This window comes from Diorhabda carinulata, chromosome 7 (genome assembly GCF_026250575.1).
Source record: "Diorhabda carinulata isolate Delta chromosome 7, icDioCari1.1, whole genome shotgun sequence".
Taxonomy (NCBI): domain Eukaryota; kingdom Metazoa; phylum Arthropoda; class Insecta; order Coleoptera; family Chrysomelidae; genus Diorhabda; species Diorhabda carinulata.
In genome coordinates, this window is record NC_079466.1 from 13,085,562 (window position 1) to 13,107,707 (window position 22,146).

The window sequence follows — 22,146 nt, forward strand, 5'->3', positions numbered from 1 at the left end:
GTAGCAAAGTGATTTATATTATCACTTAATGTCAGATAATATTCATCATCATTCATCATAATATCCATTTTGTCGAAACATTAGCAAAAAACAATGCGAAAAACGAAAACATAAAATTCGCATTTAAAACACAAGATATACGTATCTGAACAAATTAAGTATAGTTTGTTTACCGCCCAGGCAAAATGGCCGATTTGTCAATATCACGTATGAGCTTTACACTAAACTGAACATTTTTATGGTTATGGTTACAGAAATTTTATTTTCCTATAGATTTCAATTTTTATATTATTATGTATAATCTTCATTTATGGGAATTATTTAGATCAAGTAATCATAACAAAAAATCTTATGTTACGTCTATGGTTTGTCGAATTAAATTTAACAGTTTATCTGTTTTTTTTTGTAGTTCGGACAGGTTTACATTTTTTACACTTTTTCTTTATTTTGTTCTGTAAAAACCTTTCGAAAAATTTTAGTCGCTATCTTATTTCAAGAAGACATATTTTCTCTCATGACTGAAATATTTTTATTTAAATGAATTGATGTAATTTACTTTTATTTTTTACAAAATATATATATAATGGCACATTATAAGCCCTATGATAAGGAATATAGGTACGTTAAGTTTTTTTTATTAACTTTTTATTCGAATATAAAAGTTGTACAAAAAAATGAGGCTAGATCTATTTTTTAATATATAGGGCTCAAAGGAGGATTCAGGGGGAGGATGTGTTTGGTAATAAGATAAAAGTTTCTCCGGCTATCAGGAATTTTGCAGGTAAGTCGTAAAATAATTCCAAAATTAATTTTTCTTATATATTCACAAGATTTTTGTAACATTTTGATGGTTTAAAAACAATTAATAATGATTTTAAACAATCAAAACGTTTGTATATGGCAATAATTTGGTTTCAGATCATTTAAGCTCTAATGTTATCTAATTTTTAACAATTTTATAGATAGTTGAAATCTAATTAATCGTTTGTAGTGTTTTGTACTTCATGCCCAATGAGAAATATTTTCATGTGGAAACTTTTTTTATCTATTTGTTTTAATGTAATTGTTTATTATTTTTATGTATACCTTTCCATTGGTTTATTTTTTTACTTATTGTTGTTAGTTGATGGGTTCTAGTACCCTTATACCCTGTCTTTTGTCATTTTCTACTTTTCCTCTATAATTTTCATTCCCACTTTCGTTTAACTAAACTCTTCATATCCTCTCAAGGATATACAGACGACGTAATCATCTACCTAAGAGGATTCTTTGAGAATACACTCTGGTATCAATCGGTGGAGCTAAACGTCCACCCGAAGTAAGACCTACCCAATTTCCATGCAACCTGTACCCTTCTGTGGTATCAGCTTTAGAACAATAGAAAAAGCATTGGAAAAGAAGGTAGATAGGAACAAAATCGATTAGTGGAACAACCTACAAGGGTTGAGACTCTCCTGGGAAACTATAACCAGAGAAGATCTGCTGAATGTGTTAACCAAACCTACGAATACTAATAGGAGTCCTATTGGAGTACTGTTGCTTCAGTAGACACCTTAAGACGCTAGACTTAGATTTAATTGAACAGAGGACAAAATCTCTATCCACTCTTTCGAAGTGTGAAACAGTATGGAGCTCCGGAGTACCACACCTGGGACCATATGATGATCTCTGGTAGTTACAGCCCCATCCCACATTCTGGACTTTCTAAAAGTAGTGGAATTAACAGATCAGTTGTAAACACTGGGTTCATCAGAAAGGAGGACACAATAGATCTTTTGGGTCGCATTGCATATGGTACCCCATTATCTATATACACACATCCTTTTTTTTAGCCTATGTATTAACAAGGTATTTTTGTTTTTTAAGTTGTTTCTTGTTTTTTTTATCATTCTTCCATATTTTTCTTCTTTTCTATTGTTTTCATTCTTCACCCAGTATTTTTCTCACGTGGTTCGTTTCCTCTTGATTGTTTCAATTTTTTATTACATGTTTTAGTTGTGGTAGTTCATTTGTACATAAATATTTTAGGTCAAAAAATTAGAAATCTCGATCATTATCAATCGTATGATGCTTCTCTTCCGCCGCCCCCGGGCTTTACTTCGGACTGTCAAAATTCTTACATGAACGGGAGACATTCAAGAGAAATTAAAAAACCGCAGGTAACCTCACTTCAAAAAAATTTTATTTGTAGCACAATATTAAATGAAAAATAGTGTTAAATTAATTTATTGAATCGTACTGTATATTCGAAATTTATCTATAACGTTATTTATAACCTCAATTTTCATTTTCTAATCATTTAGTGACTTCTTAAGGATGTAACTTTGAGTTAAATTAAGTTTTTGACTTAATTTTTTTAAAATCCTTGTTTTTGATAATATTTCACATAAAATTATTTCAATTATTCCACTAAAATAAAATAACATCGATTTTGTATAGAATTGTAAATATACCTAATTATTCCACCAAAAAAATTAGAATTTTAAACGTACCCAATCATTCCACCTAAATAAAATAGTTTTGTAGGATACAAAAATTTATTATGTATATACAGGGGTGGGAATTTTGTATAGTTTCAGCTATTAGTATACAGGGTAGTACTGAATTTCCGTGTAAAAATAAATAAATAAATGATGAAGACAAAGGCCGAGTTTGAGAGATTTGGTAGTCGAGGTTGTTCCCGAACAAAATCTCCTGCTTAATCCATGAGAAAAACTTTTTAAGCGACACCTGATTTGGTCATAACCAAACATAGGGAATCAAAATTTGATTCTTATAAGTAAAAAAATTATTTTTTTTTAGAATACCAGCAATCAGCAAGTACAACAGTTGGTAGACGCGTGCGCCTTCCGTCCCATCCGAGGTGCTTCGTCTGTATATCCAATGGAAATGAGTTACGACAACTCATGGTGGGGTAAAAAAACAAACGAACGCAGAAATACGCCTCAAGATCAACTGTTGAACGCTGTTAGTAATTTGCAGGGGCGTAATCACGAAAGTAGCGGCAGCTCAGAATACACTAGTGATGAATTTAGGGTAATTTCATTTGTTTTTACTAAATTTGTTTTTTTTTTCATCGAAAATTAGGTAATTTTTTACTTTCAGGCTGGGTATTCAAGTGAAACCGATGGAAAGAATTTTCATTCGAATCAACCGGTCGATCTGATCATATCGAATTTGGATCCGACAATAGAACCAAAGGAACTCAAAAGGGCGTTAACAAATATGCTCAAAGAATACGCTATGGTGAGAAATATTTCAAATCTAATTTTTTTTTTATTTTTTTAAATTTTTTAGATATTAAGCTTGAACATTACGGTACAAAACGATGGTACTCCTATAGCTAATATCAGGGTAAACGGACAAAGGGAAGCCCAATTTACGATTTCCCAATTGCACCGACAGAAATTGGGTCACAAAAGAATAATCATATCATATGCTCAAAGCAGTTCCCCGTATCCCGAAGAACTCAAAGCTATGGTTATAGAGCTTCTACAGGTTGGTATTGCGGTGAAAAAAAATTGTGATTTTTCTTTGGTTATGTTCTCTCGTTTTGCAGCACATTTTAAGGATTATCTCGACCGTTTATTATCCTTATCGTGAACTTTTCAATAGGATTTAAATCCGGGGAAGATGCAGGCTAGTTTGAAGTCGTTTTACCTTCTTTCTTCTGGTCTCTAGATATTGGGAAGCTGATACTTTCTCCACTGTAGGTGAAAATATTTCGAAGGGGGACTTTTATCGACTAAACCACTTTTTTTCTTCCAAGGATGTCATAGCTAGTTCGTATGTCCCTCAACAAGCCCCCTAATTAATAAAAAATCTTGCATTATCTACAAGGGCAAGTTCTCTCCATTTCTGGATCAAGTGGATAAAATTTAATCTTTCTTTTTGTCAGGGTTGACAAATTTTCAATGGGATTTAGATCTGGTAAAGGTACAGGCTGGTTTGAAGTTGTTTTATTCATTTTTCTGGTGACTATATACAGGGAAGTCAATTCCTTCTCTGCTATTGATCAAAAGATATTGAATGGATACTTTTTCCTACTGAACCACCCTTCTTTTCTGGGGGAATGTCCCCTAAAAAATCCCCTAATCGATAAAAATGTCTTGTACTAACCTCAAAAGCAAGTTATTACAATTTCTGTATCGACTGGATAATATTTAATCCTTCTTTTCATGTGTTCCAACAGATTTTCAATGGGATTTGGTTCTGGTGAAAGTGTAGGCTGGTTTGAAGTTGTTTCACCTTTTTTCTTCTGGTTTTTAGGTACAGGGAAGCTAATTTCTTCTTCATTATGAACCAAAAGATATTTGAGAAGAACTTTCATCTACTAAATCAATATAATTTTTCCTGAGGATGTCATATTTCATTGGTATGTCTTCCAAGATGCCCATTAACCGTTAAAAATGTCTTGTACTGACGTCAAGAGCAAATTATCACAATTTTTGGATCATCTGGACAATATTTAATCCTTTTTTCCAGCTAATCCAACAGATTTTCATTGGGATTTGGTTCCGGTGAAAGTATAGGCTAGTTTGAGGTTTTACATTTTTTTCTTCTGGTTTCTAGGTAAGGGGAGTAAATGCCTTCTCCACTGTAGGTTAAAAGACGTCGAAACAGGTCCCTTGGGGGACATTCACCAACTAAACCACCAACCTCTTTTCTTGAGGATGTTACACTTGGTTGGTAGTCCTTGATGAAGCTTCCTAAATAATAAAAAGATCTTTCATTACCTACAAGGGCAAGTTGTCACCATTTCTGGATCAACTAGACAATATTTAATCCTTCTTTTAGTCTGGTTTGACAGATTTTTTAAAAGGATTCAGATCCGGTTAACGTGAGGGGTAGTTTAAAGTTGTACCTTCCATTTCAAGATGTTATCTAATCATTCCCCAGGTATATTGTCATCCATTTACACTTATTCAAGATTTAACTATTAATTTTAACACCAAATTAACATTAACATAACAAGTTTTTGAATGGTAAAATGAAGAAAATACAGAAAATTTGTAATTTTAGTAATGATTTTTGTCTTAGTATTCCTGAATTCAAATGATGGTAATAATAGTTTTTTAGAAATTTTCCACCTTTCCATTTGTTAATTTAGGGTTTTGTTGTAGGAAGTACCCGACAAAGGCATGCCACTATTTAAATTTATCAATTTATTGGAATCTCGTTATCATTGCACCGTATCGGTATCTGAAGTGAATAAACTGAAAGATATATGTAAAATAACGGATTCGTTGGGATCCAGAATTATTTCATTGAATCAAGAAATGAAAACTTCTCCTCCTCCCCATTTATCTAGGGTGAGTTTTGATATGAATTAACGATTTAATTTATGAAGAATAAGAAGCAAAAAAATCTTGTTTGATTTTAGACTTTCGCTCAATATTGCACTGTACATTGTCCGAATGGTGTTCAAACTAGAGGTTGGTGTGAATTGAGTATAATTCAAACCCCAAACGTGAAAATACCCCTAAAATTATTCTCAAACAAATTATTATCATTGTTAAAATTACATATGGACGTTATGCATCTTTTAAGGTATGTATTTGGTCTTCCAGACTCGTATGTTGAGTAGTTGATGGGTTTTTTAAATTATTTTTCAGTTTTCAAGCTTGTTACGAACAAGAATTTCATGAACCTCTACCAGTGTATGATGGAGGAGTACCACTCGAACACCTAGTCACTTGCGTACCAAATATTGATATTAAATTGGTGGGACCGAATAAAAACATTAAAATAATTAGATACGCCGACAATAAGAATGATGAAAACGAAGAAGGTGATTCAATTTTTGTTGTTTTATCTAAAATTTGTTATCAAATTTCATTAGAACTCCCTTTTACATCATACGTTGATACATTTGAACCACTTATTTGAGGTTATGGATAATTTTAATAGGCTCTGATGCATTAGAACTACTGTCGTTGCATATCTTGTCATTTTAACATCACTGTTATCTCATATGGTTTATTTGAACTACTTTTTCCAATATTGTTGATAAAAAAAATGTTTAATGTCTTCGGTTCATTAGAACTACCGTCATTGCATATTTATTTCACTTATTCCATGCTTTCATCTATTAAAACTACTGATTTGTAGTTTTAACGGTTTTAAAACGTTATTGGTACATTAGAATTACTGTCTTTGCATATCTTGTTATTTTAACATCATCGTTATCTCATCTTTGAGTCTATTTGAACTATTTCTTCAGATATATTTTCATTAAATTATATTTAATGTCTTTGGTTCATGATAACTAATATCATTGCATATTTATTTTAGTTTTTGATTTATTGAAATTACTGATTTGTGGTTTTAATGTTTTTAAAAAGTTTTTGATACATTAGAACTACTTCAATTGCACGTTTTGTCGTGTTAGAACTACTGATATATCATATTTTAATTCATTTGAACTACTTTTTGAAATTGATTTTATTAAAAAATAATGAATATCTTTGGTACATTAGAACTACTCTCGTTGTATGGTTTTTAGTGCTTTGGTTATATTAGAACTAAATTAATTGCGCGATTCGTCGTATTAGAATAACTGATTTTTTAGACCAAAATTTTTGAAACTAGACTCATTAGTACGTTTGAACTACTGTTATTGCTTATTTTGTCGTTAACATGATTATCAATTTGGTTGAATTAGATTTATTGTAAATGCATATTTGGGTACTTTACAACTACCGTTACTCCTAGATTTTGCTACAATAGAACTAATATTTCATATTTTGCTAAATTAAAACTAGTATTATTGCATATTTTGGTACATGAGAGCTACACCATTATGCTTAGGTACACTAGAACTACCCTCATTTCATATTTTTGAGCATTAGAACAAATGTAATTACTTATTTTGGTACATTAGAAATATATTTATGTATTGGAACTATCTTTATATGATATTTTGGTGCATTGGAACTACTCTCAAAAGTAATTATATGATTTGTGATTGATTTTTAGATGCCGTTTTGAAATCAGTTTCACCCCATTTGGCGCCTAATATTACCTTGTTATGTCGAGAACTTATTGATTTGTTAAAAACCCAAGACAGGTGTCAATTACTCATGAGTAAATTCATACCAGCTTATCATCATCATTTCGGAAGACAGTGTCGCGTCGCCGATTACGGTTACACTAAATTGTTGGATCTTTTTGAATCTATACCGCATATCATACAAGTAAGTATAATACCCTAACCTCAAAACATCTTATTTATACTCTGACATATACCGAATATTTACAAAAGTTTTAGTCAAAAATCATTTTTGTTTCTAAAATACAATGAAATATAGTTTTTTCTTTCGCCAAAATTATTTTTAGCGTATTTTGCTTTTGAAAGTTGGTATATCTGTCAACTGTCAAAATAGTTAATTCTGCAGCTATTTGAGGTTATAAATTCAAATATAGTTAATCAGTTTTATGAATTTGTTTCTTATTGTTTCTGTTGTTAGCTCGTTATCAAATATTTTCATATATTTTGCTTAAAAATCAGCATGGAAACAACTTTTGATTCCAAAATACCATGAATTATCATTTTTTTCTATCCAAAATTACTATTTTTAGGTATATTTCATTTTTTGAACTTGATACTCATGTCAATTGTCAAAACAATATATTCTACATATATATGAGATTATAAGTTCAATTATTTTTTATCGTTTTTATAAATTTGTTTCATATGATATCTATTATTGACTCTATTTTATATATTTCTACAGATTTACTAAATAATTGGAATTTTTGTTTTTAAAATATAACGACGTCATTTTATTATTCAAAAATTAACTTTTAGTACATTTATTTTCTGGAAATTGGCACCACTGTCAACCTTCAAACCGTTCTACAACCTCCTTTGAGGTTATAAACATTCTTGTTACTTTTATTTGAAAATAATCATAGTCTTCAATAGATTTTAGGTGACGGTACCAGACGAACCATAACCTTAACCCATTCCGCTCAAATGCGCCGTTTCACCTCGGATTTGCTACGCGTTCTCAAAGTACAACCAGCCAAACAGATAACGCTAACAGATTTCCCTTCAGCTTACGAAAAAGTAATCAACAAACCGTTCAACGCAGTCGAATATGGTCTATGTACATTCGAAGATCTACTACACGAAGTATCCGAAAACACTGTGGTGGTTAATCAGAACGATAACGGGGAGTACGTCATAGCCGTACCTAAAAGGGAACAAACCGCAGAAGAAATAATGAGAACCAAACAGTTCGCTTCAGAAGTTATTGATTTACTCAGGCATTCGACTTACTACACCATGTTTTTCAATAAATTCGTACCCGCCTACCATCACCATTTCGGGCATCAATGTAAAGTGTCCAATTATGGTTTCACCAAACTTATAGAACTGTTTGAAGCCATTCCGGAAGTGGTGAAGGTAAATTTCTGTTATAAAATATACAAAATTGTGAATTGTGGTGGATTTTTTGTTTTAGATCGAAGAATTATCCGATGGAGAACGAACTGTTAGTTTAACATTACCTCAAGCTTTGAAAGTTTTGGGTAGTCAGATAGTACAAATAATAAAATCGACACCACAATCGTCTTTGGCTTTGAATGATCTACCTAAGGCTTATTTAACTGAATTCGGGTATCCTTTGGAACCTAATTTGTACGAATGCACTTCTGTATCGGAAATATTAACAAAACTTACGGATTATGTTCAGGTATTACCGATTTCTATCTATTCATTTTGATGTTGAGGAAAACTTTCTGACATTTCCTTTTTCTTGATATCTTTCACAGCGGATCATAATTTTTCTCTAATTTTTTATTGATACGTTGATATTCTAACTTTAAGGGATGTTAGTGGGTTATTGAACTTGAAAAATTGTTATAATAATCAATTTAGTAATACTAATTTAGTTGGTAATTGTCATATCTTATCTTTTTGTTTCGCATTTTAGCAAGATTTTTAGTTGTAAACTTTTTTATATCACAAATCTTTCAGTATCTTCTATAAAAATTGTTGTTTGTAAAAAATGTACAGGGTTTCTGGTGATTAGTTTTAAGACCAAAAAAGTTGTTAGTGAAATATTATCAAAACGTTTTTCCTTTCTTTTTTCTTCTCATTGAAATAATCCATGCAACATAATTTGTGATAAAACTTACAGGATGACCAACAGTCATTAAAATCGAAAAGAAAATCCGATATTTTTGTATAAATAGACATTTTGGGAGATTAGGGGTGACTGGTTATCGTTTTCATCAAGAATTTCATAAAAATCACTTTGTTAAAGTAAAAAATTTACGAAGCAACATTTTTTTTTTCAAAACAGTCTTTTTTTGTGTAAATTCACAAATATATATATATATATATATATATATATATATATATATATATATATATATATATATATATAATTTTTGTAATTAGAATTTCAAAAATGTGTTTCCAACAGGTAGTCAACAGTAATTCCGGATTATTTTTGGTTGCTATAGAAATAGACACCATACCGAATATTCTAACCATAAGATGTTGGGCTTTATTATTAAAACCGCCACATTATATGGATATGGATACTTTCCGATACGAATATCAATCTAGGTACAACAGTTCTTTTTCCTTGGATGGATTACAACAAATCGGGAACGTAATTTCGGTAAATAAATTGTTGTATTGTTTTCTTTTAATAATATATTTTCTGTTTTTTTTTATTTTAATATTTTTAGGTATCATCTAATGATGATTCGAATTACATATCCTTGACGAACTTGTACATCCTAGCCGCGCAACTGTATCACGTTATATACAAAAACGGCGGTAGCGTTTTGTATTTTAATTTGGAAAAATTGTATCAGGAACATTACGGGAAAGTTTTGAAATTTAGTTCATATCAAATTTATACGGTGGCGGATTTTTATAATCATTTCAATTTGATGTTTTTCATAAAGAGTAGGAAAATGAAAAGCATCGTATTGCTCAATAGGAATTTGGCAGGTGAGCGTTTCTGTTGACTCATTTTTTTTCATTTCTTAATGTTATGGTTGTTTTTTTAGAGCATTTTGTACCTTTACCGCCGTCCATGTATAAATCGGGGGATGTAGTGGAGAAAAATGAGAATTCTAGTAGTTGGCCGCCACCGCCTCCGTTTGTATTAGTTCCTATCACGCATAAAAGACCCTGTCCGCCCAAACCGGATACTCCACCATCACCGGTATGTTTTCCTTTCTAATTTTTTTAATGTTATTTATAATTTTATCAAAAAAAAAAAGAAGACGAAATAAAAAAAATAACTAAAAGAAGAAAAACATGAAAAACACTGAGAAAAATGTAGAAGAATTGCAGAAATTGAATTAAAGATAGAAAAAACAAAAAGAAAACATCATGAAGCTGCTTAAAATCTTGTAATTGTGGCTAATTTTGATTAATATGTTGAAGAGGATAGTTCTTTTGTTTTATTTATATTTTTACAATTTGCTGTAAGTTTTGGGCAATTTTATCATGAAAAAGAAGACGAAATAGAAGAAGTGGAGACAAAAAATAGAAAAACCTCAGAAAAATGTGAAAAATGGTTAAAGCAGTGAAAGAAATGTAAAGAACGAGAAATTGAGTTAAATATGGAAAAAATCGAAAGGAGAACATCAAGAATTTGCTTAAAACCTTGTAATTGTGGATATTTTTAATTAATGTATAGAAGAGGATAGTTCTTCTTCTCTTTTAATTATATTTTTACAATTTGCGGAAGGTCTTGGCCAATTAAGGAAAACAACAGAAGAAAGTGAGAGAAATCGAATAGTCAAAGATAAAAAATGGAGGAAATTGAAATAAAAAGAGGAAAAATGAAGAAAATTGGGATAAAAGGAAGGAAAATAGCAGAAGAAATCAAAAGAAATGAATACAAGAGAAATCGAATTGTCAAAGATATGTCGAATGAAGGAAATTGAGATAAAAAGAGGGAAAATGAAACAAATTGTGATCAAAAGTGGAATAATGAAGAAAATGAGATAAAAAGAGGAAAAATTTAGGAAAATAGCGGAAAAATTAAAAAAAAATTAGTACAAAACAAATCGAATTGTCAAAGGAAAAAAAATCTTTTCATTTATTTATTTATAAACTTCCCATATCTTGTTTTCGTCTATATTTTGATCCTTTATTTAATAATTTTTTTTTATCAAATTTCAGGATAACAACCCTTGGAACTTGTGGTCGTTAAATTCCCCTTTCGATAATCGCAAAAGTTTATCTATCAAAATGCCCATTATACAAAATCCTAAATTACTCGGGGATCCTTACACTTTAATATCCCCGGCTCGGCACCTTTTACCCTCGTTAAAATATTTATGGGGTTGTAATAATTTGCCATCGGTATCGTCGCCGGATCCCACAGAATTACCCATACCCGATAAATTGATGTTGAAAGGTGAGATTAACGTTTGTAAACTTTTTTTCTTTGTAAATTTTGAGTTTTTCTATTTTGTTAAGGTGGCATCGCTGACGATTCCGCTGATTCCGGCGTCAATATCAAACTCGATAATTCACCTTCGGATGCAGAAAATGAAGCAGGTTCTTCGAATATGTGTAAGTAATTCACTTATCGATACACTATCAACCATACTTCAGTAACAGTGATTTTTTTCACCAATGTTAGGCTAAATTTCAATTTTTTTTTCGGTGTAACTTGAATTATTTTAATTGTGCAGGTCCCTGAATCAAAATTTTGTCTTTAGTAGGTGCGTGTCAAAGTTCTACAACATTTGGTTTGGTCTTTAATGAAATATTGAACGTAAGTTGCACTACGTGTCCATTGAATATGTCTAATCCATAAAGCCTGTGGGACAATTGCTTAAACACCCAGCGTATTATTCAGATCTAATCCTCAGTGAAAACTGGTACTCCAGGGGTAGTGATTTTGTCCCAACGTTGAAGTAATTTACAAGATCTGGTCCTTTGTGGAAATTGGCTCTTTGTAGACATCAAATTAAGTTCCAATGAGAATTAATTGAAGAGATCTGGTCCTTATTGATAACTGGCTCTTTGTAGACTTCTCCAGAAGGAGAGATTCGGTTCCAATGAATAATTGGTTGGCGAAGTCTCGTCTAGTAGTAACTGGCTCTTTGTAGACTTGAAAAGTATGCTCCAGAAGAAGAAATTTGGTTCCAACTAAATATGATTAAGGGGGCTAGTCCTCTGTGATAACTTTAGATCCCACAAAGATGATTCGGTGAAGAAATTTGGTTCCACTGAAAAGGAGATGGCAAAGCCTGGTCCTTGGTGGTAATTACCAATTTTTTTTAGGAAAAGTTGAGGTTCAATTATCTAGATTAATCATTTGATTACCTTATTAAAGCTCTATAACAATTTTGACAATGTTTGAACCTTTTTTGGGTCATTTGAACTACTACATGATGAAAATTGACTTGTTTTGGTTCTAATTTTGACAATGTCAAAGAATAATCAATATTTTTAGTGATTTCATTAATAACAAACAAAATCTTGAATTAATTTACCCATTTTTTAGATAAATGCTTCTCATATTCCAAACATCAGCAATTTTTCAACATTTGATATTATAAATATCAAGATTTGATGACCTTACTGAATCTCTGAATTAATTTTGACAATGTTAACCTTTTTTGGAACATTTGAACTACTACATGATGTAAATTGACCTACTGTCGTTCAAATTTGGAAAATATCAAAATAATTTATCAATTTTTCATGCAAATGCTTTCCATTTTAATGAAAATTTGATATTATAATTTAATCTTTTTATTTAATATTTTTGTTCCATATACTGATTTTGATAATTTAATTATAGGTTTTTTTTTGTTTTTAGGTGAAAATGGGAAACCATCTTTCGCAACATTATTAGATTTCACCGATTAAAATTATCCAGTGATTTAACACGCACAAATTTGGGCATTTTAATAATAATAATGATGAAAATCTCAATGTACTTAAAAAACAAAAACAAATTATTTTTATCGAAATGTGTATCTTCGGAAAGTAGATTATAATATTTTTATTAAAAATATTATTGTGGTACAGATATTAAAAAAATGAAAATTTCAATTTTTAGGGAATAAATTGTAAAAAAACACCCTTTATATTGTCGAGTAGAGTTTTAGCTAAATGTTTTTATATATTTCAAAAAGATACGTTACGTTTCTTAAAAAAAAATAAAATAATCTCGTTCATAGTTGAATTATTATTTTAGGAACCGCGCAGTGATATATATATATATATTTTTTTTTGAAAAAACTTGGTATCTTTTTGGATATTACAAAAATCAATATCGTGGTCCATGATAACGGTCGATTTTAAAATTATTACAATTTTTATTCGTGCCAATTAACGAATAAAAATTGTTTTTCGTAGTGATTTAATTAGTATCTCTAAATTATAAAAATTGTATCGCGTTTTTTTTTCAATTGTGTTTAAATTTTTGCTATAAATAACGAAAGTTGGTGTACACTTATCTTGTATCTGATGATTTTAGTCCTTATCACTATAATAGTGTGCTTATGTGACATCAAACACTTTTTGTCAGTGTAAAATTTTTTATTCGATTTTGATTGTTTTTTAAAATGTTGGTTCCTCTTTTTTCAATATTTTTACAATACAAAAAACTTTTTTTGAATAATTTTGTTTTTATCTTGTTGTTTTCCAATTCCCTTTATTTGAACCCTACTTTATTTTTTTTTATTCAAAACTAAATTTTCGTTTTTATTTCATTTATTCCTGATTTAATCTTCATTATTTTCTTTATAAAACGATCTTTAATGTTGATGAAATTTCTTAAAGTGTCCTTGAATAAATTTTCTTCAATTTTAATCATTTCTAATCGTTCCATTTTTGTTTTAGGTATTCTCTTTCAGTCCTTGCACTTTTATTTTCACTAAAATCTCATTTTTTGACTGTATTCTTCATTTTTTCACTTTAAAACGATCTATAACTCAACTGATTGCAAGAAATCTCTAAAAAAAGTGTTTTTGAATCAATTTTTTTCAATTTTATCTATTCTTAGACGTCCCATCATCGTTTTACCCATATTTTTTCGTTCCTTGAATTCTATTTTTTTTGAATTTCAATTTTTGCTTAAACTCTCCTTTTTCTCAATTTCTTGCTAACCAATCATACTTTCATAAACCATTTTTCATTTTTAGAGCCCCAATATTTTCACTAAAATCTAAATTTTTGCTTTGAATTTCCATTTTTTGCACTATAAAACAATCCATTATTTAATTTAATAAGATGGAAAACTGTAAAAAAGTGTAAAACAATTGAAAAAACAATTTTTTCAATTTTATTTATTTCTAGTCGTTCCAACCTCGTTTTATCCATATAATTCCATTCCTTACAGTTTATTTTTCTCTTATTTTCACTAAAATGTTTTTTTTGTTTGAAACATTCACTTTTGTACAGTAGTTCAAATGTAACATACAGTTTCATACCACTATTCCTTTACTTCTAATCCTTCATCGTTATATACTTACAACTTTTTGTCTTACCATAGTCTTCACTCGATTCAATCTATCTAAGATACCAAATTGTTATTCCTATTCAAATTGTCAGTAGTTCAAATGTAACATACAGTTATTTCGCACCACTATCCCTTTTTTCCTTCTTTATCCTTTGCTTCTAATCCTTCACCTTTATATAATTGAAATTGTCAGTAGTTCAAATGTAACATACAGTTATTTTGAACTACTTGATAATAACAAAGAATTTTTAAGAATACTAGGTATTTATAGCAAAAATTGGTTTATCGTGGTTGTTGATTTTTGTTAAGAGATTCGTTTTTTTAATTGTTAAATAATTTTAAGACCATTTCGTGTAAACCATTCCTGTAATTTTTGTGTCTGTGATCGTTTATTAATTTAAGTTGTAAGTCAGTAGATGATAATATCATCGAAAACAATCGCTACAGACTTAATTTTATAGTGAGTTGTAAATAAATCGCATTTTTTGTTAAAGTGTTATTTATAAAAAAACAAAATATGCTATATTTTTTTGTAATTAGATTACTTTTTACAATGTAATTATTACTTTTTACAATATTTGTGACTTTTTTTTCAGAGTATAGATTGTAAGAATATTTCTTCTGTACTTATATTTTAAAATCGATTATGCCAAAAGAAAATGTATCATTAAAGTGTTATAAGTAAATAAATTTGTACTTTTTTTATGTTTCGTTTCAATTAATGCCCTAGTTCACCCCGAAAGTACAAAAAAACCGGAACCGGCATCGTAAATTTCAAAAGTTATTATTGTGAAAAGCTCGATTTTATTATAACAATTATTTTTCCTAAAGAAATAAAGGAACTAATCTCTAAAAAAAAACAGTAAACTAGAGCACTAGAAGATAAAAATATTCTTAATAATGCTGCCCAAACACTCAAAAGAAAAAGAATAACAAATCAAATAAGAATCGATTATTACTTACCTAAGAGAATTGACAGATGACAGAAGTACTGACTACTCATACTGGAAAGCCACTAAGAGACCCATATTGAGAATACTACTTGTTTGGAAGATTGTAAACGACCAAAAAGGAACAATATTGGCATTTGGAAAATTATATTTTTTCACGTTTCCCAAAGAAGTAATTACCGAAAAAAACATCAACAGGGAAAATTAAAAAAAAAACTATACAAAAAAGCAATAGTTGAACTATTTGAGAAACTTCTACTTAAAAGAAGAAACAAATCACCAATTTTTCATCAAAATTTTTTCAGTCATTTAATTAACAACAAACAAAATCTTGAAATTATTTACCCATTTTTCTAATAAATATTTCATAGTTTTGACAACTTTTTTGGGTCATTTGTACTACTACATGATACTATGGTTCTAATTTTGAAAATGTCAAATATTACTCAATCTTTTTACTAATTTTAACAACAAACAAAATATTGAAATTATTGAGCCTATTTTCTGGCCAATGCTTATTCCACAAATTATTAATTTTTCGTCTAAATTTGAGGTTACAATATCAAGATTTGATTGTTTTATGACCTTACTAAAGCTCTATAATAACTTTGACGACATTGCAACCTATTTCGGGCTATTTGAACTACTACATGATGAAAATTAGGTTTTTCCACTTTTCTTGTGGTATTTAAATTACTACATGATGAAAATTGATTTGAAGAAAGACTCAATCTTCATGTCAATGTCGAGGCTATCCATCTTCTTGATATTGGGTTAGAAAGAAAACTTAAGAGGATCAAGCCCTTTGAATTAGTGTTTTAGTTTAGTGTTTTTAGTGCAAAAGTAGTTTTCAAACTCTATTACATTAAGTTCGAATTAAATTGAGGGAGTTTATATCTAGTTTAATATATAATCCAAGTCAGTAAACGTCAAATCTAAATAAATAAAACCTTAAATTTTAATAATAAACAACTACTATATATTACAAACATGCTACAATTAATATAAGCATTTTCTTGTACACCAATTTAATTTTCTGTTGGGGCAGCTCCGTTCATACCGCTTCCTACTGGACCATGTCTGCGTTCCCAAATCATTCTATGTTTCTGCTTCATGTAAGCAGCTTTAGCATCACCGTAACCACCTAAATCGCCGTCTAGAAAATGTTTCACTTCTATCTTTACTTATTTAATAATTATTTCGATCTAATCTAACCCCTAATCCGTAACTATAACAATTTCCTCATACAATTTATTGAACTCACAAAATCAATGTAGTATCTTAAATATTAGTTTGCATTATGAGTAACATTGTTTTACTTACATTTGATGAACCAATTTGTGGTAGCTTCTTGATATTGGTCGAAAAGTGGTCGACATTTTTCCAAATGATCAGGTGCTTCATATAAAGCGCAATCTTCGTATCTTTCTCTCAAAATACTCAAAATATCACTGTCAACTAACCTAAAATTGTTATATAATCGAGATAAAACTACGAAATGTTTGACTTTTTTTATATTTACTTGTCTCGTTTGAACTGTAAATTGGCTTCGGCGATGCAGACTGCATCATCCGTGTAGCATTCGTCGATTGTTGGTACCCTCCGAAATTTTTGATGGTACCAAACAGAATGTTGTTGGTTGGGTTCGACTACAGTTTCTGGAATTTTAATTTTATTAATAGCGATGAATATTTTTATGAAAAGTTGTATGAAATAAGTGTATCTCTTTTATGTAGTATATTACCTCTAAACCATACTACTGGGCGTTCCAAAGTATTTGATACCGATAACACGAATTTTTCTAAAATATTTCGAGGAGTCGCTTCTTCTGGCATCGTGCTAACAGCTCCAACTATTGTTACACTATTAATTAATATTCTAATCTTATATTAATATATCGTAATTTGTAAGTGACAGTGACAAATGACATATAAAACTAAAAATATTTCACACTCAGCTGATTGTATAGTTCTATGATTTTTGTTATTGCTAAAGTCATGATTTTTAATCTTTTCTGGTTTAGAATTAGTTTTCAAAAAGATAAGAAATTAGTCGGAGAGCTGGTCGCCACTTCGACTAAGGTACTTTCACAAGGCTGAAACTTTTTCTATATGTTATTTAATATAGTTAAAGTAGAAAAATCAACTTCTGGCAGGGTTAGCGCGGTTGCAACGATATCCACTGATTTTTTGCATATTGCAAATTTTTTATTTAAAAAAATGTATCTTCACAAATCTGGCTTTCGAGTATTTTTTTAATTAGACAATTTTGAATATAAAAAAAAATTGCCAGATGATTTGCTCGGTTGCAAGTATCTGTAAAATGGACCGAAAGTTGCTAAGACGGGTAGTACAGTATTTTCATCACAAACGTCTACCGACCCTGTCGACCCTTCAGCTAAAGAATTTTTACCCGAATATAAGGTTGACATACAGGTAATACATTCTTAGGTAGGGGAGTAGAACATTTTAAGACAAATTTTCGTTAAGTTTGTCAGTTGCAACGCTGGGTCGGTAGACGTTTGTGATGAAAATACTGTACTACCCGTCTTAGCAACTTTCGGTCCATTTTACAGATACTTGCAACCGAGCAAATCATCTGGCAATTTTTTTTTATATTCAAAATTGTCTAATTAAAAAAATACTCGAAAGCCAGATTTGTGAAGATACATTTTTTTAAATAAAAAATTTGCAATATGCAAAAAACAGTGGATATCGTTGCAACCGCGCTAACCCTGCCAGAAGTTGATTTTTCTACTTTAACTATATTAAATAACATATAGAAAAAGTTTCAGCCTTGTGAAAGTACCTTAGTCGAAGTGGCGACCAGCTCTTAGACTAATAGTTTGATAAAAATGAAGATCGAAATAAGACAACGATGTAAAATCGTTTTATGTTGGTAATGCAATGGTACTAGACGATTCTGCCAGCATAAATTGTAATAAAGTTGGTAACAATGACGCAAAATCAGTTTATGTAGGTAATGCAATGGTGCTAGAAGATTCTGCTAGCATATATTGTAATAAAGTTGGTAATAATGACGCAAAATCGTTTTATGTTGATAATGCAATAGTTCTGCCAGCATAAATTATGATAAAGTTGACGCAAATTCATTTTATGTCGGTAATGGAATAGTGTCTATATCGTTAAGATTCATAATCGATTTTTGTACGCTTCTACCCAAATATTCGTAAAATATTTAGTGATACCTTTAAATAAATATTTTTCACCAATCTGTCAACGAAGTATTTTTTTTGTATGCAATATTATATTTGAAAATACATATCAATATTAGAAACGGATTTGTTTCACTTTTTAATTTTCATGCATTTATAATGAAATACCTCGAAACTAGGTTTAATGAAAAAAAAATTAATTAGTAATTACGTCATAAATTTGAACACAATATTTAGAATTTTAATTATTAGGTAGCGTTTATTATGCCAGAAGAAATTACATTTTAGTGAATTATCTAAATATAATTGGTCTGTGTGCTCCAGATAGTTTTGTGTCAAATTCAATTCAGTGAAATTATTGTTAGAATTATTCTTTTTACGTTCATCATAATGGGAGGACGTTTTGAAAATATTTAACTAGATATCAAACTATGAATTTTCCAAAAAAAAAAAAAATTTAATCTGAATTTTCAAGTAAGAATGTGCTATTTTTGTATTATTAACAGATTTATAAGTATAAAAACATCGTTATTGGAGTCGAAGTTTTATTATATATATATATATATATATATATATATATATATATATATATATATATATATATATATCATAAATATAATTAAAACTAAAAAATAATTGAATAATTTTATTAATTACCAAATACATTTAGTTTTTTTTATCTACATTAAATTTACACATACTTATAGACTATAAGTTATAGTACAATCAAAGTCAGTTTGATATTACAAAATATAAAAATATTTTTGTCAATTCTACAGATCTTTTTAAAGAAAAAAATTGAAATAAATTAATATTTAATTAATAAATTAAAACACGTTTTATTAGATCTATGAATAGAATAAAGTGATAAAACTGACTATGATTTAACTATACAAATATATTAAGTTGACGAATAAATTTTTTTGGGCTTCAATTTTCAAAAATAAATCCTCAAATCACCTGTTTTATCATTATTTTTAAACAAAAATATGTAAAACGTTTGTTTATTTGTGCAGCGATCTGTCGATAGGAAGATTTATAAAAAACGACACGAAATACAAGAGAAACCCAAAAAAAGTGGAACTTCATCAAGAACGATCATATTATTAATATATTTTATGTAATAAAACGCCAAAAATAAACTAGAAGCACTTTTCAGATAAAAAATAAACCACTTATCCAATCAACTTTATACAAAACAACAATAACGACAATCATTTCAGTCAAATTCATACAACCAAATCTACATCAAATCCTATCGTAACTTTCCGCGGTTGTAACGAAATTCGGTTTGCAACCGGACAGCAAAAATATCAGACCATCCTAAAAAAACGAAATTTCGAAATTATTCATTAAAATATTTATTTTATTGTTATTTCGAACCTTCACTAAACCCGGTAAGTTTGTCCAGAAATCGACGTTTGGTATCAACTCAGCTCCGCGCGCTCCCCTAATGAAATAAAGCACTAAAGCTCCACCAACGAAATAAATAACCAAACCGATGAATAGAATTAATAAAAATGTCGAGCCTCCGCTCATACCATGGTGTTCGGTTTTTATACATAATGTTGGAGAGGATAACAGCAGTTTCTAGAAATTATTTACAAACATAATGGCATCAATTTTCTGATTAATTTTTCAAATTTCTCAAAATTATACGTAAGAGGGCGACAAAAAATTTTTAAATTAAAATCAAAGTAAGAAAATGTAGCAATACACTTTTATTCTGAATGGCATTCATAAGATGAGTTGTGGTCTTCTAAATGGTGTAAAAAGAGCACGGACGCTAAATATGGTAAATAAAGTGAATCTGAACACATAAGAAGATTCTTAGTAGTTAAAAACTTACAAATCATCAGTTTTTTGTGATACAGTTCGATGTCAAAATACAAAATACAGTTGATGATCCGAAGGGTAGTTGATAGGGAGAAAATACAGTATTATTTCATATTATAAGTGTAGATCATCTGGAATCCACCACTACACTCTTAAAAAGAAGAATAGTCAAAATAGAGGGTTTCAGAAGGGTACAAATGCTCTGATTATGTAAAACATGAAATAACTGCCAAAACAGTGTGTTGTGAAAAAGGCAGAGCATGGAAGAACACTCAATATAGTGGGTTGCAAATGCTGCAACTTCTCTCAAAAAGTAACAGTCAGAATATTAGGTTCAGAAGACAGGAACCTCTCCAAAAATGCAAAACATGATTTGAATAATAAAAAAACAAATACAGTATGAAGATGATTAATTTTCGTCGGGATATGGTATAATATCCGATATTAGTAAATAAAACATTAAAAATAAGAAAGTTAAATGCAAAATTTGGTATTTGAAGTAACAACTTACCGGATCTGTTGAACTATTATTAATAACTTTAAGAAACGGAATCTTATATTGATCACAAAGAAGGACTATTACAGGATGTACTCTAAAACATAAACATATCAATAAATAACAATTAAAAGGTGAGTAATCGCCCCGGAACGACCCCCATTATAATGCCCAATGAAAGTCCCTTAATCATGTAATTCCTATAAGGAATCTTTAATAAATTATTGGTCGATTATTTAAAGCTACTAAACTAATTTTGATGAGATTTAGTACCAAAAGAGTGATGGTTTGAAAAATTTCAATTTCAAGCACTATTAACACGTTTTTATGGTTGTACATAAATTAATTACTCCTTAAGTATGTGTTAGTCAGTAAAAAATATTATCACGAAGTTCAATAAGATAAGGGTCTAAATTCAATTAGCAGGAAACAAATTATGATAAGAATGTCAAAGTGTAAAATTATAGCTGCATACAATATTTTTTCATACTTATAATTAAATTATTAAATATCGTTTAAATTGAATAAATATCATGTAATTAACACTTACTTGCCATTAATATATGTTATAAGGTAATTGCTATCCTCTTTGCTGAATTTGATATTACTGGCATTACCTATACTTTTACTGACAAGTTTAGTATTATTAGTCTCAGAGGTGATGATTAACTGAAAAATAACGATTTTTTAGATAGATTTCTATTAAAATATTTGATTATAGAAAACGTACTCAGTCGTTCATGTAATATTATAATACTTACACTCCCTAAAACATTATTATATGTATTATCACGACATCCGACGAAAGTATATGTGACTTTATTAATTGTGCTACTAAGGTAATCGGGGGGTTTAATTTCATTTGAAATTTCTGATATGTCTATTTTATCGTTTTCATTTATTTGACAAAGGCACGGGTCGTTATTAATACAAGTATCTGCGTTAGAATTAGATAAATATATCGCGCTAATGAACAAGAACAAAATATTACGACTCTTAATCATTTTCTTTACATGATAAGAAAAAAAAAACAAAAAATTATAATCACTTTACTACTAACAAAAAAATATCAATAGAGGTTATACTAGTTTTAATAAAATGTCAGTTGTCATAACATAGAATACACTTATTAATCGTTTTTCAATTACACATTTTGAGTACTCAATTAAGCACATAAGTGCGCAAATATTCTAAGCCCTGTTCCAAAATGTCATTTTTAAGATCTGAAAT

At 29.5% G+C, this 22,146-nt stretch overlaps 3 protein-coding genes across 3 annotated transcripts in view; 1 reads left to right on the forward strand and 2 right to left on the reverse strand.

Moving 5' to 3' along the window:
* LOC130896799 (meiosis regulator and mRNA stability factor 1) overlaps nt 1-15,162 on the forward strand; it is an 18,990-nt gene extending 3,828 nt beyond the window's left edge. The window contains exons 3-19 of the mRNA XM_057805115.1: nt 705-781; nt 2,029-2,159; nt 2,803-3,036; nt 3,106-3,246; nt 3,298-3,498; nt 5,124-5,312; nt 5,384-5,550; nt 5,616-5,791; nt 6,979-7,196; nt 7,928-8,410; nt 8,469-8,699; nt 9,435-9,635; nt 9,706-9,973; nt 10,033-10,190; nt 11,159-11,396; nt 11,459-11,554; nt 12,813-15,162. Coding sequence (XP_057661098.1) covers nt 705-781; nt 2,029-2,159; nt 2,803-3,036; nt 3,106-3,246; nt 3,298-3,498; nt 5,124-5,312; nt 5,384-5,550; nt 5,616-5,791; nt 6,979-7,196; nt 7,928-8,410; nt 8,469-8,699; nt 9,435-9,635; nt 9,706-9,973; nt 10,033-10,190; nt 11,159-11,396; nt 11,459-11,554; nt 12,813-12,862 — 3,259 coding nt within the window. The 3' untranslated portion in view covers nt 12,863-15,162. The remainder of the gene's footprint in view (nt 1-704; nt 782-2,028; nt 2,160-2,802; nt 3,037-3,105; nt 3,247-3,297; nt 3,499-5,123; nt 5,313-5,383; nt 5,551-5,615; nt 5,792-6,978; nt 7,197-7,927; nt 8,411-8,468; nt 8,700-9,434; nt 9,636-9,705; nt 9,974-10,032; nt 10,191-11,158; nt 11,397-11,458; nt 11,555-12,812) is intronic.
* Nucleotides 15,163-16,365: 1,203 nt separating this feature from the next.
* LOC130896802 (NADH dehydrogenase [ubiquinone] 1 beta subcomplex subunit 10) lies at nt 16,366-17,355 on the reverse strand. Its single transcript, XM_057805120.1, has 4 exons — nt 17,154-17,355; nt 16,932-17,067; nt 16,733-16,872; nt 16,366-16,565 (listed from the first exon to the last, which is right to left on the reverse strand). Exons 1-4 carry the CDS (start codon nt 17,242-17,244, stop codon nt 16,438-16,440), a joined length of 495 nt encoding a protein of 164 aa, XP_057661103.1. The 5' UTR covers nt 17,245-17,355; the 3' UTR covers nt 16,366-16,437.
* Nucleotides 17,356-19,217: 1,862 nt separating this feature from the next.
* Nucleotides 19,218-22,044, reverse strand: LOC130896399 (cation-dependent mannose-6-phosphate receptor-like). Its single transcript, XM_057804452.1, has 5 exons — nt 21,678-22,044; nt 21,467-21,585; nt 20,932-21,013; nt 19,968-20,174; nt 19,218-19,907 (listed from the first exon to the last, which is right to left on the reverse strand). Exons 1-5 carry the CDS (start codon nt 21,918-21,920, stop codon nt 19,833-19,835), a joined length of 726 nt encoding a protein of 241 aa, XP_057660435.1. The 5' UTR covers nt 21,921-22,044; the 3' UTR covers nt 19,218-19,832.
* Nucleotides 22,045-22,146: the final 102 nt, after the last annotated feature.

What these genes read in the sequence shown, in the direction of transcription:
- LOC130896802 (XM_057805120.1), bottom strand. Translation starts at nt 17,244, where the DNA reads ATGCCAGAAGAAGCGACTCCTCGAAATATTTTAGAAAAATTCGTGTTA. An exon ending in CCCAGTAGTATGGTTTAGAG is followed by an intron (nt 17,068 to 17,153) that starts GTAATATACTAC and finishes TTAAAATTCCAG; the next exon opens with AAACTGTAGTCGAACCCAAC. An exon ending in CACAAATTGGTTCATCAAAT is followed by an intron (nt 16,566 to 16,732) that starts GTAAGTAAAACA and finishes AACATTTTCTAG; the next exon opens with ACGGCGATTTAGGTGGTTAC.
- LOC130896399 (XM_057804452.1), bottom strand. Translation starts at nt 21,920, where the DNA reads ATGATTAAGAGTCGTAATATTTTGTTCTTGTTCATTAGCGCGATATAT. An exon ending in ATAACATATATTAATGGCAA is followed by an intron (nt 21,014 to 21,466) that starts GTAAGTGTTAAT and finishes TTTATGTTTTAG; the next exon opens with AGTACATCCTGTAATAGTCC. An exon ending in ACTTACCGGGTTTAGTGAAG is followed by an intron (nt 19,908 to 19,967) that starts GTTCGAAATAAC and finishes TCGTTTTTTTAG; the next exon opens with GATGGTCTGATATTTTTGCT.